Below are 20,051 nucleotides of genomic sequence, written 5' to 3'. Positions count from 1 at the left end.
CCTGACCAGCCGGTCACCTCAGGGCTGCTGTCTGCCTCTTCCTCCGTCCCAACCCACTTCCTCATCTGCAAAATGGATCCTTGCACCGGCCTGGGAGGTGGCAAGATAAGGACTGCATACCCATTGGTTGGATAAGGACAGTGAGGCCCAGAGCAGCCAGGCAGCAGCGTCAGGCGCAGCGAAAAGGGGAGGCTGGGAGGAGCCTGGCAGAGAGGACTGCAGGGACACTTCTGGGCCCACTTCCCAGCAAAGGCTTGGCAGGGGGTGTGACCAGCGGGACCAAGGTAGGGCTGCTGGCCCCTTTAGGGAAACACACCATGGGGTCGGTGGGGTGGCAGGGAAGTTTAAGCTACCCACTAGGTGCTGACCCAGGGCCCTCAGGGTTGGGGAGCATAGATCTCTGGGTATGGGGTTGGGGGCGGGGGTTGCTCCTGTGTTCTGCCTCCCCTGAGCTTGGCGCTAATAGGCTACAGCTGCTTGGGGGGTGGGGGCCTAATTCAAACCAGCAGGTTGCCCACTTCCCTCCCGCAACATAAACATCAGGCCTTGGATTCAAGGCCTCCCTAGCAGCTTCCAGAATCCTCTCCCACCCTGTTGGGTGAAGGGAGCCTGGACCTCCATGTGAAGCCTGTGGGATTCCTACTCTCCTCCTGGAGGCGAGCCCAGGGGCCAGGGGCCCTGAACCACCGATGTATGCTTGGTTCTAAGCATTTAATCCTCACCACTTCTAAGAGGGAGGAGTCCTTAGTATCCCAGTGTTTCAGATGAGGAGCTGAATTATAAAGGTAAAGCAATTTATCTAAAATTACCCAACTAGGAAGTGGCAGAGCAGAACTTGAACCCAGGCAGTCTGGCTCTGGCCCAAAACCCTTAAGGATTGTGCCATAGAATAGTTGCTCATGGAAGTCTTTTATTTCTTCAAAATAAAATCAAATTAAGCCAGAGACATTGAGGCCAGTGGGATCCTTCTCAGCCTTTCACTGGGAACCTGGCCTGGTGGCAGAGCTTTTAGTTGCAGGAGGCCCTGGGTGACCTAGGGCTGGGAAGTGCCAGCCCAAAGGCCTATCCTTTGTGGGCCCTCTGGGAGGCCGACTTATCTCCAGGCTCGTCCGAGAAGGGGGGGATGAGCACCCCTGGTTCTCACGTCTGGTTGCAGTTTATGCACCCTCTTTCGGAGCTTACAAGCTGAGAGACGGGCAGTCTAAGGATCGTTAACATCGTATAACAGATGAGCAGTCAGAGACCCAGGGTCAGGCCTCCAGATGCAGAATGCAGGTGTCTGTCCTGAGACCTCAGGTCACTCTTTTTTACCCTGATGTCCTCAGGACTCTAGGCAGGTTGAAGAGACACAACTCTCCCCAGACTGGCCTGGGTCCTGCAGGCCATGGTATTCAGCTCAGTCTGTGGAGCTAGAGCTTGATGGGCTATAGATGGTGAATGGGGGGTCTGGGGTCTCCAAGAGGCAGAAGTGCTTGGCTCCAAGCTTGGCACAGCCCCCCTACCCCCCAGGCCTTCTGATTCATAGGGAGCATAGGAAGCAGGGGCAATGGAGCATTGCCTCTACCTTCTACAGAAACCTTTAAAGAAAACAGAGCACTAAAGCCTCCAGCCCCTGTAGTGTGCGTGCCGCAATAGGCTCTCCTTGCTTCACACTCATCAGGCGCTGACTGGAGCTGCCCGGTCTGTCCTGAGGCAAGCAGGTGCTGTCCTCCAGGATACCCAGCTCCTCACCCTGCCCTCTCGACTCCTGAGACCCTACCACCTTTATGGCATCAAAGCACTTCTCCCTGCCGGGCAGGTCCTCTTGGCACTCTTCCCAGCTCCTTCTATTACCACTCCCTCATGGGACTCAGGCTCTCACTTCCCACTGTGAGCAGCAGCGGAGTTGATTCCCTCTCCTAAAAACCAGCCATCTGAGCCCAGGCTCTCCCAATTTGTGAGGTATGGCTTCCAGGTCCCTCACCTGGCCACACAGTTTGCATCACTAGTGTGCAAGTCTTCTCTCTCTACACTGAGTGGAGCCTCCTTTCCCTTCCAAACAAACAGTGATGCCTGCTCACTGCTCATGGTCGCTCATGAGAGCAGCATTTTCTTGAATTCTCTTACCTCCTATTTGATGCCCAGCTAATTCAGAAGTCAGGACCAAAGCTCTTGACACATTTCCCAACACTGCCTAGCTGATCAAGATTATCACTATCAGAATGTGAAAAAAATGGAGCACATTAAAAAATAAGACCCTAAAGGAAGTTCACTTGGGGATTTCCCTACAGCAAACAGACTGCAATTATCTTTAAATTTTAAAGCAATGCATCCAGATTTGACTATTTTCAGGAATTACCTGACTTAAGGGATCTACTGTTAACTCAATTTTGAAAACTGAATCTCTCTATAAGTCTTACTGTGAGAGATTATGTAGTATTCCCTAAGAAAATACAAATTTCTTTGAGTTCTGAGGAGAAAAAAGTTACTTGTACTTGCCTTGCAAATTCTCATGTGGATGCTAAAAATATCAGCATGACTGTTTTCTCCCAGAGTGAGTGCTCTGCGCCTGCCTAGTGAACTGCTCTTGGGGAAGGCAGTGTGAAAGCTGGAGGTGGTTTTGCAGGTAATATGCTGTCCCTAGGCAGCAAGTCACAGATGGAAGGGACATAGTCCTTCCTCAGCAAAGACATCTGTATGCAGGTCACCTCAGCTAGATGACAGCAACAACGCCTGGAGGAAATCGGGTTTGCAGGGGCAGGAAGACCAGCACCATCACTGCTTTTCTGGCTAGGTGAGCATCTCTGCCTGAGTTCTCTCCAGCTCCACCTGGTGCCCCACCACTAATACTCAGCTAGAAGACAAAGATGAGCTGCAGAGATGAAGTCTCTTCACTGGCTGGGTCAGCAAAGAGACTCTGTTTTCGTATGCATTTCAGAAAGACTATTTGAAGTCTGGATGAGTAAAGCAAGACGAAACATGCACAGACTCAGACTTAGACTAAGAATATATTTTAATTTCTACAAGGTCCCCTTTGCAAGTTTTAGGGCAATTTAAATGAAGTGTATACAAATTACACATTGTCAATATTTACAAAAGTATTTTCTACAGTTTTTGAACGATACCAGCTATATCATTTGTTTCATTTGCAGTAAAGGACGTTACAAAAACAGTCCAATAATGCATTTTCTATTAAGAAGCACAATTCACAACATAATTCAATTTTATTAAAAAATAACTTAAAATACAGAACAATCCCCTTTCGGAAGAAAAGTTATTTCTGTAGTTCATTCAGTAAACACACAAGTTGAATGCTGCAGCTGAGGGCTGTTCTTTTCCATGGAGAAAAGAAAGGAGGCTTCTAGGGCCCACCATTTTAGGATAAAATTCCACCCACAGCGGCATTGGGCACTTCTTGCCTGTGGTAGGCAGAATTCTAACATGCCCCTCCCCCACTCCAGGCCCCAATCCCAGGAACCTGTGACTATGATACCACTCCTGTGGTTATGTTATGTTCTATGGCACAGTTGACCTTCAAATAGGCAGGCTATCATCTGAGCGGGCTTGATCTAATCACATGAACCTTAAAACAGAGGAAGAAGGCAGAGAGATTTGAAGCACGAGGAAGAGGACTCCATGCGCCATTGCTGGTTCAAAGATGGAGGGAGCACACAGAAGGAATGTGGGGAGCCCTAACGAGCTGAGGGAGAGGTCCCCGGCTGACAGCCAGCAAGGAACTGAATACTGCCAACAACCTGAATGAACCAGGAAGCAGAATCTTGCCCAGAGTCTCCATTAAGGAATGCTGCCCTGCTGACCCTTGATTTTAGCCTTGTGAGACCCTGAGCAGAGAATCCAGCCATCCTGTGCCGGACTCCTGAGCTACAGAACTGTGAGCTAAGAAATGGGTGTTGTTTTAAGGTGCTAAGTTTGGGCTAATTTGTTAAACAGCAATAGAAAACTAATACAATGCCCAAGGGTAATTTTCTTAACCTAGTTAGATTTGGCACTTTCTGTTTGGGTTCTGAATGCAGTTTTTTCCACTGAGTACTCTTAAAGCAATATTCTCCTTTGCAGGCAACTTTTGAAAACCCTTCATTTGAATCACACATTGTTTCATATTCACTAGCAAGTATGTTTGTTTGACTTACATCCTGTTTTCTCATGTACTCTCGTCTATCAATCTGGCAAACAACTGACCATTTAACCCTGTTTATGAACCTTTTATGGGCAAGGGTTTTAATACATCCAAGGTCACCCCTCCATCCATCAAGGGCTGTCAGATCCCTCCAAATGAGGGCTCCTGTCCACTTCCCAAGTACCCCAGGCAAGGCCTGGGGTAGGATGGCACAGAGTGCTACATCAAACATCCAATATGAATTTCTTCTGCACAACTGGATTAAACTGGCACTAAGGTGATTAAGTACACTTGGGGAAAAAAAAAACTCAAACTAGAGATTAAAAAAATAATCACATCAGTTTTTACAGGTCAAATCATTTTTGGAGGAACCACCCAAAACTGTGAAAATGTGTAATTTATGTAGTGCCGTACACCTCTCTTCCCCTGTCTGTTGTCTTGGGTTTACTCATGTCATGCAAGGCTTCATTGACTCAGTGTAGGTCACAGTGGAAACAGGAAAAACATGCTGGTGCTTAGAACACTTCAACTGCTGTTGTGGTATATCTCTTACTTAAAAGACTTAAAAGTAAAGTCCTGCGAAATGTCTCCAGGATGTTGGCAGTTAGACTTTGGTGTTACTTCTGAAGTCCATTCATCAATCCACTGTTTCAGAGGCACAGACATCAGTTATGTGCAGTAGACCTGAGTGGCCATACAACCCTCTATGCCAATCCTGCTTGCTCCAGGGGACCCCCAGCCCACACCCCCAAATATCCAAAAGGAATACAGCTCAGAAGGAATCATGTTTGGTGCCAATGAATTAAAAAAAAACAATCTTCTCTCTCTCTCTCATGAGATTCTAATGTATAATATATAAGAATAACGCTTAGAGGCACCAAAAGGTACCAAGCACCAAAGCATGAATTGGAGTAGAATTGTTTTTTACAATCTAAACTTCTGATAGCATTGATTAAAAAGCACATAAAACATTAAGTCCTTAGAGACAGTGCCAGTATTTATAGTTAAGGCTGATTTATTCTTCTTAACCATACCCGCCACTGCAGTAATACAGACAGTGGGCTGTCTGATGACCACCTTCCTGATCCTCTGAGACAACACAGAAGTAAGGAATGAGTTAAGAACCCAGAGCCACTGCCTCTATTCCTGGCTACCATCAGTATCAATTCTGGGTGGTTTCTTTTTAAGAGCACATATGTATAAGACTCTGTGTAACTGGTATATAAATATTTGGCCACCTTTAACAGTTCTCCACAGTTCTACACTTGGCAGCATATATGCTAAAACCTGAAAAATGGGTGAAAAGAATCTGTATTCTAAGGAATACATGAGATGGAGAGAAATAGTCTATCTAAAATAATATTGCAAATTATACTTATATTTCATGATTTCTTGATTCAAGAAAATGAAATTCATTTCTGTAGTTGGCTACTGTAAAATGTGGCATAAAAATATTTTTAGGAGACATATCTGTATTTTAAATTCTACACACATGTAAATGAAAATTAACAAGAAGTGTCTATTTTTGAAATTCATCTCTAATATTGAAATAGAACAACAGACTGCCATTAAGTTTCTTAAACTTTTAAGTTACCAGATGTTTACAAGTAAGAGATAATTGGTATCAAAAAAGGGGACATTTTCAACTATATCTGCTGCTTTCACTGGGACTCCGGTGATGAGAGTAACTTCGGTCACTTTCACTGTCAGAGCCATAAGATCTACAACTCCTGCATAACAAAACAAAACAAAACAGACATACAAACACCTTTTAACTGTCAACCCTCTGAATTCCTCTTGCAGCAGCTTCTTTGATATGAGTGGCTTGAAAGCAATACTGATGTGGCATAGCACAGTGGGTGGACAAGTGGGGTAATGACTGTGGCAACATTGTGGACTTCTCAAAGATGTTTTAAATAACAGTTGGTAGTAATATTAAGGTTAAGATAAAATAAAGAAAAATGACATCTTGGGAAATTACCTGAAATCCACTCATGCAAATAAGCAGAATAATGTTACCCAAAATGAACATCAATATTTAATTAGACAGAGGAAGTAAAGGAAAAAAGGTACATGAAGGAGTTTCAGTAAAGATAAGGAAATAAAAATGGAGGCCCAATGAGGGGTGAGCGTAGGGCGGGGCATGGACAGGACCACTGGGATAGTAAGTCAAGAGGACCTGGTTATGGTCATCATTCAGTTATTCTGACAAATATTCACTGAGAGCCAGTCACTTTGCTAGATGCTGGAGACACGCACACAAAGCAGACCAAGTATACCGCTCCTTGGGACTGAAGAATAGTATAAAATAGTGGGCAAAACAAATAAGGCACACAGCAGTGGGCTGGGGTGCGGGCGGCACAGCTCAGGCTCAGCAGTCAGGGAGGGCTTCCCAGGGGCAGTGGAGCCCTGTAGAGTAGGTGGGAATTGGCCACTTCAAGAGGCAGGAAGGGAGATGGCGGAGTGGGCGTTTGTCTGTCCAGGCAGAAGGAAAGGTTCCAGCACATTGAAGGAGAGAAGACAGAAAAGCCTGAGCTAGAGTTGGTAGGTGGAGAGGCCAAAGAAGTGGCCTCTCTCTTTACTCCTTCCAAAAGAAATGTTTGTCCAAGGATATGTGAATATTTAAAAATCCATTTTAGATTCAAACATTAACAATAACCAACAAACATTCCCAGCAACTCTTAATATAAAGGTCACTTTAAGTAGCTGCCTGTGGGTTGCTGAAATTCAAGAAGAGAAAGAAGCATTTCTGTCCTCAGAAGACTATGCTTTCTCTTCTACTAGTGGTCTGTCACCTTGTACACCAAGTGCCCACAGTAACTTGCAGTGCGCTAAGGAGACCCACCTGGACCGCCTGTTGTAACTTCTGCCTCGGTGGTAACTGTCACTCCTCTGGCTTCTACTTCGACTCCGACTCCTGCTATAGTAGCTATCATAAGTGTAGGACCTGCTTTAATAGCAACGACAAACACTAAATTTTCCCATTCAAATACTCATATATTCCCATTTCTTTTTAGGATCTTAAGAGTGTTCTCTTAGAACATGGGCATTAAATAACAGTGTGAGGACACATTTGCATAACAAATACTGAAAACATTTAACAATTGCCCCAAATCAGACTTACCATATTAAACAGAAAAATGTTAATTTCTGTATTGAAAAATATCACAAAATTAACACTGAGTTAGTTTGACCAAATCTGGTGGCTCTTATTAGGCAATTATATTCAATAAACACCTGCCATTACAATTTGACATCGTCACTTTTGACACTAGAGTACAATGGGCCAACAGATAAAAACTGTCAGAAACACCTCATTTATTAGAAAGGGTATGATTTCATAAGACAAATACATGTGTTTAGTTTTTCAATAAAATACATTTGTTAAAAGGGAATTAAGGGTTTTATACAACAAGGCCTTTCAATTCTGCCTCCGCAGGTGGTCACCCAATCCCTGTCCATACCTGGACCGACTGTGGGGATCATACGAGCTGCTCCTGGATCTGCTCCTGCTGGACGTCCTAATAGTAATCACATGAAGGACCATCATCTTGTGGATCAGGACAGGCTATATCAAAAATCTAGACATTTATTTGCCCGCCAAGGAGAAAACACAATGAAATCCAGCAGCTATATTTATTTTGTTTTCGTATCAAAAGTATGTTGGATTTAAAAAAAAAGAAAAAAATATTGGATTTCATAAGAAAGATTAAGTTTTATGCAATTCTTCTATGAGGTATGCATAAAGAAAGTCACTGGGGAGGCTCTAATAGGGTGGGAAGGGGGAAAGGTCTGCACAGGTAGGACACTTCTAAGTAAAATGAAGCTGCAGCAGTGGAAAACACCTGAGAGGCAAAAGAGGGTTCAAAGAAGGAGGGAGAATTAGAAACCTGGGGCCACCCCCCACACACTTCTTCCTTTGGTCCCCTTTTAACAGTCCTCCTCTCCTAATCTCTACCCCAAGTCAACAGGTGACAGCAGATGTGAACTCAGATTAAGGAATATGTACTGAGGGTGGAGGAGAGGTGAAGGTAGTGGTCAGGGTCTCTCACATATTTCTACTGCTTCTTTTTCCTCATCCTGATAAGATCCCATCCTGAGAATAGCCAGTAAGAATCTGGTAGCTAAAGGAAAGAACCAGATGAGAAAATAGGCCTGTCTGGTATTTAGTGATAGGATTCTTCTCTACAGCTACCCCACTCTGCCTGTGCAGGCCTTGAAAAGCAGACAGGATGGAGACCACATAGGAGGGCAGAATTCACAAGCTCACCTATGACTTTTGTAACTGCGGTAGGAACTGCTCCGGCTTCTGGTGTGGCCTCTGCTGTACCATCCTCTGCTCCGACTTCTAGAGTAGCTTCTTGATCTACAATTTGAAGTGGAAAAAATAGAAATATATTAACTCACCATGCTGTTAAAATTAATTACTACTAGGGCAGGAAGGGGAAAACACAAGAGGAAAGGTCTTTGGAAAGGTCATTCATGAACTCCTCATGGTGAGTATGACATTGAGAGCGAAGGAGGGTTTAAATTGAACAGAATGAAATAAAGACAAACCAGAAAAGGCTGGTACAGGTATGATCATAGGAGCCCTATTTGTAACACCAGAAGAGGAAATAATCTGAATCTCCATTAACAGTAGAATGGGTTAAAAAAACATTGACATACAGATATATACTGAAATATTCTAAAGTAGGAAAATGAATGAACTCCAGCTTCATGTATCAACAGGTATCTCTTTGGAATATAATGTTCAGTGAAACAGGCAAATGCAGAACATCTATCTATATAAATCTATATACAGATATATATATATATATTTATAAATATGTATAAAAGGATTTTGTTAGAAAACATGCAAAAACAATATTATATACGGACAGAACCATCTGTGGTAAAACTATAAATAAAAACAACAAAATTAAAACAAAAGTTGAGAATAATGTTTAACTCTAGGAGAGAACAGAGAAAGTAGGGTGGCACTGGGTAGGGGTACATCAGGTATGCCAAAGCTTTATTTTTGAAGCTAGAGACATTTTTTATTCTTTTTTTCTGCTTAATCATTTATTTTTTCTATTTAATATTTAATAAAACAAACTCAAGTAACGCAATCCTGCCCCTCTGCATTCACTTGCTCCCCACCCTTCTCCCCCTACTTTATACCTGTCACTCAGGAACAGAACAATACCCCTATGTATAGGCTACTTATGTAATATCTTCATAGGTTTTATTCAGCATGTACTTATGTTTTGGAAGACATGATCAGCTTCCAGTTTATCTGCAAGAGAATGAGTATATTATGTTCTAATAAGATTCTAATCATTTACTCAACAAACAATTATAGAGCAGACTCTGTGAGGTGACTGAAAGATGAGTAGGAAACAGTCCCTGAATTCAATGAGTTCGCAGCCTAGTAAGGAAGCCAGGCCCAGGCGGATAAACAAAGCAGAGAGAGCAAGTTTAGCTATCTCAGCTTACTACCCATGAGCTGCCTAACTTAGAGCAAATTTCTTAGCCTTTCTATGCCTGTCTGCATTTACAAAACGAAATACCACGCACTCCAAAGGCAGTGGTAGGAAAGTAAATGAGTGGCCAGCATCACCAACAGCTCAGAGCTGTCTGAGTGTAAATGGTAAGGCAGATGATGAGCAGACAGGAGGCCAGAGTAGCTCAACAGGCAAGTGCATGTGGGAATATGAACTTGGAGAGAAAAGGCCAAGACTCACCAGCTCTCTGGGCCTATTGGGAGTCAGGGCAGGAGGAGGAGGATCCCACAACACAAGTATGGAATGGTTTGAGAGGGATGAGGAGAGCTGGCAGAGGGCCTCCAGAAGGAGTGAAAACAAGCCCTGGCACTGGCCCTGTGGAAGTCCCTGAAAACCTTAGTCAGTGTAGTGAGATGGGGGAGGGAAGGCACAGAAGACAGACTGCAAGTAACTGAGGAGTAAATGGGAGACAGTTATTACAGATGGCAAGTGTTGGTTCTTATTTTTAAACAAATCTGGTTAAGGGAAGAAAAAGACTGATAAATAACTAGAAGGGAAAAAACAGTCAAAGATTCTTACTGTATTTTAAGTTCAAGTGATGAAAATAAAGCACAATATAATAAGAGATATGAGTAATTAAGAGACTGAGGTAAAACCATGAAATATTTACAAGGAAAAGAAAAGAATACAAATTACTTATTAAATTCATATCACTATCACCAGTTCTTTTAGTTTTTAAAAATTCTCACTCTCTGCACTATCCAGTCTATGCTGATGACAAAAGTCAGATGCAACTTGAACCAAAAAAAAAAATCTAAAGATGACTGTTTTTTACCATTTCCCCCCTTGAAAAAAGATCAACTAGATGCATGTCTTGGGCAGGTAACTGCCTCTCTGGCCCTCACCTTCCACTTGTGTAAAATGGAGGGTTAGATTAACGATCTCTACATGCTATATATTCTGTAAATTCAGGATTCTCTTCTAAGGCATCACTGACAGGGGAGAGAGCAGCCTCACAACTTTAAAGATGAGCTTGTCACCTATCATGGCAACTCATTTCTACTGCCAGAGCACCTTAATTGATAGCAAGTTTTTTACACCGAACTCAAATTCCTTCCCCTGAAATCGCCACTCCCTATGTCCTCAATCTGCTCTCTGAGTCACACAGCACCAAGCCTTCTCTTTATTCTCTTCCAGATATTTGGAAATAATGATCTTGTCCCTAATTCTGATGTTCTTCCAAGCTAAACAGTAACAGACTCTCCTTGAATGAAAAAAAGGAGAGAGAGGTTGCTTACAGGTTGCTTACCGATAAGATGACGTGGAACTTCGTGAACGACTTCTTGAGTGACTGTAGGAGACAGACCTTGTTCTGTGTCTTGATTTGGTTTCAGATTTACTTCGAGATCTACTTTGACTCCTGGACTGGCTATTACCATCTCGACTAGGTGTCTGCTCGTCACTTGAACTCTCCTGATTTCGTGGCCTCCGGTTTAAGCGTGCTGTCTTTCTTACTTCATCAAAGAGAGACCCAGGCCGAACTTTATTTTTGCTTTTAATTTCTATTCTCAAGCCTTGTGGTTTCATTTCAGGCACACTACTCAATGCCTTAACTTCCACAGCACTGGATGTGACAGCAGTCGGTGCTGCCAGGTTCCCCACACCTTGCAGGGGCTTCCATTTATTATCCATGAGGCTGATCTGGCTCTTCTCAGCCACCTCCCTCTTCACAACAGTGCTTTCTACAGCACTGGCCAAGCTAGCAGAGGGGCTGTCCTGTTTCCCCACTTCACCCATCATTTTGCTTTCCGACATGCTGCTTTCCTGTTTTACCACCTCTGCTTCAGGATGCTCTGTTGATATATCCTGCTTTAGAACGTTTATATCCAGGGTGTCAAGCCTTGAATTTCCCAGAGGGGAGGCCCCCTCTACCTTTGCTGGGGAACTCCTATCAGGTGTGCAAATCTCCATGTTATCATCTGTTTGAAGCACGTCCTCCACTCCGCTTGGGACACTTTCTTCAATATGCTGAATGTTTTGGGGAGAACTGGGTACATTTTCCTCAGTATTTAAAGCTGTGGGAGAAATGCCGAGTTTACTGTCATCTTTAGTAGGCTGATCAATATCTGATGGAAGTGTTACTGTATTACGTTTACCCGAAAGGTTGCCATCTTCACAAGACTTCTCCGTTTTGGGAATATTTTCTTTTATGGTTTCACTGTTTTCAGAAACTTGTTTTTTCTCTTTTGCCTCCTGAGTAACTTGCTTTTCATTAATTTCCTCCTCCTCATCTTCACCAAATTCGAGTGGAGGCTGCCAGTGAAATGCCTGTTTTCGTTTTGGAGCCTTGTGCTTTTTGTCTTTTTTCCCTTTCAATTTCTCTTTCACTTTTTTAGTGTGTTCCCTTTTAAGATTTTCCTTTGACCCATGTTTGTGCTTCCGTGGCTTTCCTCTAGTGTTCTCTGAATTGGAATAGGACCCCTCAGAATCAGAGGTTGATGACCGCTGTTTGCTTGATTTCCAAGCCCCATGACCATCAGGCAGTGAAGTATTCACTGAAGATTTTGCTGTGGGTTTGGCTTTGATGTGAATTTCACCACACTCAGATTCAGAATCTGATGTGGCCTCACCTTCCTCCTTATCAGAAGATGGCCGGGAATTATTTTTACTGCTTTTAGTTACATCTCGTTCAGAATTTGACTCCGAGTCCCATTTACTCCCAGCATAATTCTTCCTTTTGGGCTTACTGCCATTTCTAAAGTGTTCAGAAAGATTTTCTTTCAAAGTTCTTTTTTTTGAACGAGGGCATTCCCATTCAGGCTTGGATTTCTCTTCATCTCTGTTTTTCTCTTGTTTATTATTCATTTCCATTTGGACTTGCTTCTCTTTTTCCTGGGCTGACTGTGTAACCTGAACACTTGACTGTTCACTGTCTGAAGAATAATCTAAAGATGATCTGCTTTCGCTATACTTTCTCTGACATGAAGACTTGCTTCTGCCTTTGACATATTTATTGCGAAGTGTCTTTTCAGAGCTGCTGCTGTATCTTTTATTTGAAGCGTTATTGTTTTTCCCATTGGATCTAAATTTTCTCTTGGCTCGTCTTGCATCATCACTGCTAAGAGAAGAGTATGAAGATGATCTACTACACTGTGAATGATCGCTATATTTATTTCGTGAATGAGATCTGGATGAGGGAGACCTGGACCTTGAATGTGAACTAGCTAGACTTCGTGACCTTGTGTATGATCTAGAATAAGACCTACTCCTAGAAGATCTGCTCCTTGACCTTGGTGAACTTTCTGAACTTCTATCACTGTATTTTGAATAAGCACTCCGATCACTTTCTGAATTTTTTTCTCTTTTATGGTAGGATGATGAACTATCAGTCTCTTTAATATTTGCTAAACTATAAGTGCTTTGGATGGGCAGCAAATGAGTTGTTTTAGCTTTCATTTCCTGAATTCGCTCATAAGAGGGCTTCCAGGGCTTCTGTCCGGGCTTCCACCTTGAAGGAGGGGGACTGTCACTCAGTGGTATTACAGGAATATTTTCTGCTACCACTGGTTGTACTACAATGTTTTCATTTTGTGGCACTGTTGCTCTTAAAGGTTCTGTTTTAACTGGTTTATTTTCACTTAACTGAGAGGCAGTTTTTCTTGGTGATTTTGATGCTGTCCTTTGGTGCCCCAACTTGGAACTAGATCTGGACTTTGATCTACTTCGAGAATGTGATGAGGATTTTGATGGAGTTCTTGATCTTGAGCTTCCTCTAGAGTAAGACTGTGAGTGAGATTTTGATCTGTATGAGTCTCTGCTGGAATGGGTTGAAGAGCTCTGTTCATCCTTATCAGATTTAGACCAGTCCCTCTTTGATGAATGATGAGATGATACCGAGGAAGAACGAGATCTCCTTTCTCTATCACAAGAAGATTTCATTCGTCGGGTGGAAGATTTTGAGAATTCTATGTCAGATGGTACAATAATCCTTCTCTTCTTAGTCTGTTTGTGTCTTCTGCAATGTTTCTGCTTTTTAGCTTTCTTTTTATGCTTAACCTTTTTCTCTTTTCTGCGTTTTTTACGGTGACCATCAGAGTGTCTTGCTGTACTAAGATCTGAATAATATCCATTATAGGACCATGATCTGGATCTCTGGGACAAGCTTCTTTCATCCCATCGGCTTGAACAGGGGTCACTTAACCTATAGAAAAGGACATAATATGCATGCAGTTATTTACTAAGCATGTTTTCTATGCTTTAAAATTAAAACACATTTGTTGTCAATACAAATGCATTGACAAAAACCTAGTTATCAAGAAGTACTGACTCCATCAACACTTTAGCACATGTAGGAAGGATAAACCAAAGAGTGAGAGGACTGGTCTCGACCTTCTAATTTCAAAGAGACATACTGACAACTACTATTCACTTACAAAAGGAGTTTTTACAACGCAAAGCAAAGAATTTCAAATTTGATAGGAAGATAGTTTTGAAAAACCAAACCAACTAATCACCAGAGCACTGCTGACATACCAAGTTCCTGGCTGTGATCCACTCATAACCCTATGCCTCCAGGAACAACTTTTGAGGGAGAGTCAAATCAAGTTCCCAAACAATTTTGTTCATTCTCTGCAGATACAGGACAGCTGCCTCAACTTTAAGAGAAGCCTCTTTTTCTTAAGAAGCTAGCATGACTCTTGTTTTATCTCAGCCTCACAGAGAAGATCAAGACTTTCCCCTAAACTATTAGTTAAACTACTTACTATAGAAATTGAGGAAAGAGTACATGAAAATAGATGCAGGCTTCACAATCTCAGTGGTAATGTCAGCGCTCAAAATTGAGAGTTCTCAGTACCACTGTGTCTAAACCGCTTCTACATAGCAGATGCATACCTTTTCCTTCCTATTCTAATTTCAAATCTTCTGCTGAATGCCCACAGAGAAAAAGAGAATTCTACCATGAAAAATTATACAAGGTCCCCATTGGTCTATTTTTCACTAGCTATTCTGGGGCCAGCCCCATTTCTAAAATAGATATTCCACTGTGGGGTGTCACTGAGAGTAAGAGATGGGTACACTTCTGAAGAAGCAACAGTCCCTGCGCCAGAAGTTAATAAGGCACACCCTGGGTACAGATTTTCCTATCTACCAATTCATTCATCAGTGACTAAGAGACTTGACTAGGAAAGAATCTGCTATATAATTTTTAAGTCATTATTTCTAAAATTGAACAAGAAATCTTTAAGAGCTTCAGTAGGTTTATAGTCTCTTTAGGGAAAATAGAATTTTGATTTAAAAGCACCCCAAAGCCAATCAGCACTCTTAGTTAATAGCACTACTTTCGCCAAGTATTCTCAAATGTATTCTCTTTGGTCACAGTCTAATTTTAAATGTAAATCTTTAATGAAAAGTCCAAAAGTAAGTCTCTATCCCCCTAACACTTAAAACATAGCAGACACAGGATTGTGCTTATACTCGAAGCTCTTACTTATCTCCTTTGCTCCATTTTTCCCCACTGGGTGGTCTATATGCTCTCAACCTCTGCATTTCCTCTTTCCAGTGAGGAGGAGTTTCACTGCTGTCATCGTCATCCGACTCAGAACAGGGTCTGGATCTTGGAGGTGTGTGATAGCGCTTTAAAGACAAAGATAAGAATATATGAATAACTATTTTTAAAATACCTCTCAATTACAGTCTGCTATAGCACAGAGTTAGGTATAAGACCCAATCTCAGAGCCCATTCAAAGGCAGTAATGACTGAAGTACCAAAAGGATTGTATGAAGTTATGTCAAACATAAGAGACTTTATAAAAAAAAATGGGAAAAGCTGAGATTCACCTGTAATCACACATGAGATTTCCACTTTGAAGTCCTCATGGCTACATTCATGAGCCTAGATTATTCGACACACTAAGATTTCTCAACATACTCAATGACTGTTTCACATGTTCATTTCATACTTCACCCATTCGAACACACTAGTAAACTCTGATCTAACAGCAGTACCTTCTCGTAACTACGGAGAATACAACTAGCTCCCTGAACAGATTTTGGATTATACCTAAAATTAAAGCTAGGATTTTGCCTATAGGTAAAAACATTTTACTGCTTAGATAAGTAATTTGAAAAATGAAAAGTCTTAACACACATACAATTGTGCCCCTTCCTTTAATCTTCCGTCCAGACTTCGATACAGATGGTTTCTGATCACTTACGATGGGTGTAACATCAGGAATCTTCCTGGAAAAGAAGACTGAAAATTTTAAAATTCCATATAACCTAATTTTCTAAGCAACACTTTAAATGCCAAAACTTAAAAAAACGAAAGTAACCCAACTGGGGAGAAACACACAATACTAGTATCTAGCTTTTTAAGCACTTTTTACTACTTTTAAACAAAACCCTTTTTTAGATGTCTCTTGTCCAAACAGTGACGTTCTAAGGGAATCCTGGGGTATTCCTGACTCTGATGCTTAATTGTATTTTTAATAGTTTTTAATTTTATTTTATATATTTTTAATAGTTCATCTCCCCCACTCTACTATAAGCTGCCCCTCCTTCAATGCTCTGAATCTGCTGCCTTATCTTACGGGTAATTCTAATAGTATAGTTTTTGTGGCACCTACAGTCCTCCATGCATGACAAGTCTTTTCATACCTCAGTTTGTTTTCTATCTGTTATTATTAACATAATGGCTAGCTTTTATTGAGTACTTACTACCTGTCAGGCATTACCTTAAGAATTTTTAACATACTTTTTTAATTGGGTAAAATATATGTAACATAAAATTGGCCATTTAAACCATTTTTAAGTGTACAATTCAGTGGCATTAATTATATTCACAATGTTGTGCAACCATCACTACGATCCTTCCAAAACTTTTTCATCACCCCAGACCAAAACTCTACCCATTAAGCAACATCTCTCCATTACTCCCGCATTCCCTCAGCTTCTGGTAACCTCTAACTTATGGCTAACATTCCATTATATGTATACACCATATTTTGTTTATCTATTCATCTGTTGGTAGATACTTGGGTTATTTCCACCTTTTTGCTATTGTGAATAATTTTGCAAAGAACACTGGCTTACAATTATCTGTTTGAGCCTCTATTTTCTTTTCTTTTTTGTTTTTGTGAGGAAGATTAGCCCTGAGCTAACATCTGTGCCCATCTTCCTCTACTTTATATGGGACGCTGCCACAACATGGCTTGACAAGCAGTGCATCAGTGTGCACCCGGGATCCGAAACTGCAAACCCTCGGCCGCGGAAGCGGAGTGTGCGCACTTAACTGCTGTGCCACCGGGCAGGTCCCTGAGCCTATTTTCAGTTCTTTTGGATATATACCTAGGAGTGGAATTGCTGGGTTACGTGGTAAATCTACGTTTAGCTTTTTGAGGAACTACCGAACTGTTTTCCACAGTGGCTGCATCATTTTCGACTCCTACCAGCAGTGCATGAGGATTCCAATTTCTCCATATCCTTGCTAACACTAGTTTGTTTTTTGTTTTAAATTATTGCTATCCTAGTAGGTGAGAAGTGGTATCTCATTGTGGTTTTGATTTGCATTTCCCTAAGGACTAATGATAAGCATCTTTTCATGTGCTTATTGGCTATTTGTATATCTTCTTCGGAGAAATGTCTATTCAAGTACTTTGCCCATTTTTTGAGTTGTCTTTTTGTTGCTGTTGCTTGTGCTTTTGGTGTCAAATATAAGAATCCATTGTCAAATCCAAGGTCATGAAGATTTACCCCTATGTTTTCTTCTAAGAGTTTTATGGTTTTAGCTCATATTTAGGTCGTTGACTCATTTTGAGTTAATTTTTCTGTATGATGTGAGGTAGTGTTCCAGCCTCATTCTTTTGCATGCTGAAATCCAGTTGTCCCAGCAATATTTATTGAAGAGACTAGACTATTCTTTCTCCACTGAATGGACTTTGCACCCTTGTCTAAAATCAACTGGCCATAGATGTCTGGGTTTTATTTCTGGACTCTCAATTCTATTCCATTGGTCTATATGTCTGTCCTTATGCTAGTACTGCACTATTTTGATGACTGTAGCTTTGTAGTAAGTTTTAAAATCAGGAAGTATGAGTTCTCCAACTTTGTCCTTATGTTTCAAGATTGTTTTGGCTATTCAGGGTCCTTTGCAATTCCATATGAATTTGGATACTGACTTTTCCATTTCTGCAAAAAGGCTGTTGGAATTTGACAGGGATTGCACTGAATCCATAGCTCACTTTGAGTAGTACTGACATCTTAACAATATTAAGTCTTCTAATTCATGAACATGAAATGTCTTTCCATTTATTTAGGTCTTCTTTAATTTCTTTCAGCAATATTTTGTAGTTTTCATCATACAAGTCTTCTGCCTCCTTGATTAAATTTATTCCTAAGTATTTTATTCTTTTAGATGTTATTTTAAATAAAATTGCTTTCTTAATTTCTTTTTCAGATTGTTCATTGCTGGTTGTTAATAAACATTTTAAAGGCATTAGCTCATTTAATTTTCATAACAACACTATGAGGTAGATACTATTATCATATTCATTTTAAAGATAAAGAATTTTAAGATTAAAAATCTTGCCCAAGGTCACAGAAAGAAATGAAATTTGCCTCTTACAACCATTATATAGGGTTTTCTAAGGCTCCAGGAATCTAGCTCCAGATAAATATACAAAGTTACTATAAGAAAATCTTAACTACAAGGTATATTATAGTTTTTTCAGTCATTTCATATTCATGACATCACTTGATTCTCACAATGAGATAAGTAGGTACTCTTGATAGACAGCTGTTAATTCCACTTTCCTCATGAAGAAAAAAAGCACTGAACACCAAATAATTTGACTACAGGTGTTCAGCAAGAATTAATGTTCACCAGGGAACCTTTTGATCTAATGCTGTCATCCTCCTCTCCTCCCTACCTCCAACATTCTGATTTGATTTGCTGTATGGCCCAGAAATTGGCATTTTTAAAAGCCTGCCAAATCATTCTAAAGTGTACCTGAGGTTGAGAACAAATGAACTAGAGCAAGTGTGGAACCCAGCCTCTGCTAAGCAAATTATAAATGATAATAAGCTTAACTGCTGGTAAATCAGTAAGATGACAAGCTCACTATAGCTGGCAGTCGCTATTTCTTATCCTTGCATATGTCGAGTTCTTGAAGCACACTTAATTCTAGCTCCCAACAACTGATCAAAATCTCAAAGATCCTAATAAAATAAATTTATCTGCTATCTTTGTATGACACATTACCACCCAATTATGATTTAAAATAATTCTGCACAAAATAACTTCCAAAGATGTTATGTGATCAAAGAAGAGTGATGACCAAATAAACTCATCAGCAGTATTCAATCACAAACGCAAGACAGTGGTATAAACTACTTTAACAATACCAGATAACACAGGTCGGCAAACTTTTTCTGTAAAGAGTCCAAGAATAAGCATTTTAGGATTTGCAGGCCAAAAACAAAATTAAGGCTATTATGTAGGTACTTATATATCAAGAAAGAAAACCAATTTTCAAAAATATTTTATCAATGAAATTCAAAATGTAATAACTGAGTATCATTTTTTGTAATTCCGATCTACTAATGAGGACTGGAATTCTTTTTGGTGGGGATAACATTTCACTTAATTAGGGCTCATAGTTAATGGTTCCCTATCAAAACAGATAATGTTAATACTATTCATCTGGTAATGCTAATCTGTAATGAGATTTTACATATTTCATCTTTGAAAATACCTTTTCACGTAGATGGGTTACACATGTAGCACTTGAAATACTGGCGAGTTGTAACGGCATCACTGTGATGTGTGGTGCACCAAGCAGCAGTGTAAAGCAATGGGAGCACCACATACGAACTCTGTTGCGACTACTCGATTCTGCTATTGTAGGACAAAAACAGCCCAAGAAAATAGCAAACAAACGGATGTGGCTGTGTTCCAGTAAGAGACTTTGTTTATGGACACTTAAATTTGAATTTCATATAATTTTAACATGTCACAAAATATTTTTTGTCTTTTGATTTTTTCCACAAACATTTAAAAACATAAAAACGATTTTTAGCTCGTGGGCTGTACAAAAAAACAGGCAATAGGCCAAATTCCGCCCATAGACCATAGTTTGCTGACCCCTGCCATATGACACTGAAATTGACCTTTCAAGTTTCCTACCTTCTGAAAGCCAAATGGATTTAATCAATGAACTTGGTGTCTTATGCTTTAAGAAAGAAGGGTCCCAATAACATTTATTTACAAGCTAGAATTTTTAAAAATGAAAACATCAGCATATTAAGCTATTAATTCAAAGATACATCCCATTTCGTAATAGCTTTTTAAATGAGACAATACCAGGCTTTAAAAATATTTAATGAACTAAATGATAACATTATGTAGAGACCTGATTGTGAACAGGGGACATCTGCATAACTTCTCAGCC

General features: G+C 40.6%; 1 protein-coding gene across 5 annotated transcripts in view; it reads right to left on the bottom strand.

Annotated features, from left to right (window-relative positions):
- Positions 1–2,949: 2,949 nt before the first annotated feature.
- Positions 2,950–20,051, bottom strand: part of NKTR (natural killer cell triggering receptor) — a 57,410-nt gene continuing 40,308 nt past the window's right edge. For 3 of the 5 annotated variants that reach the window (XM_058555833.1, XM_058555841.1, XM_058555868.1), the window contains 7 exons: positions 15,756–15,843; positions 15,092–15,237; positions 10,913–13,804; positions 8,388–8,483; positions 7,582–7,638; positions 6,963–7,067; positions 2,950–5,847 (listed from right to left, as the gene is read on the bottom strand). In XM_058555833.1, the coding sequence (XP_058411816.1) occupies positions 5,760–5,847; positions 6,963–7,067; positions 7,582–7,638; positions 8,388–8,483; positions 10,913–13,804; positions 15,092–15,237; positions 15,756–15,843 (3,472 nt within the window). In that variant the 3' untranslated portion in view covers positions 2,950–5,759. The remainder of the gene's footprint in view (positions 5,848–6,962; positions 7,068–7,581; positions 7,639–8,387; positions 8,484–10,912; positions 13,805–15,091; positions 15,238–15,755; positions 15,844–20,051) is intronic. The other 2 variants (XM_058555859.1, XM_058555850.1) reach the window with 2 other exon arrangements.

This window comes from Diceros bicornis, chromosome 2, assembly GCF_020826845.1.
Source record: "Diceros bicornis minor isolate mBicDic1 chromosome 2, mDicBic1.mat.cur, whole genome shotgun sequence".
Classification (NCBI taxonomy): domain Eukaryota; kingdom Metazoa; phylum Chordata; class Mammalia; order Perissodactyla; family Rhinocerotidae; genus Diceros; species Diceros bicornis.
Note: the sequence above shows the minus strand (reverse complement) of the source record. Positions and strands in the feature narration are given on the sequence as shown.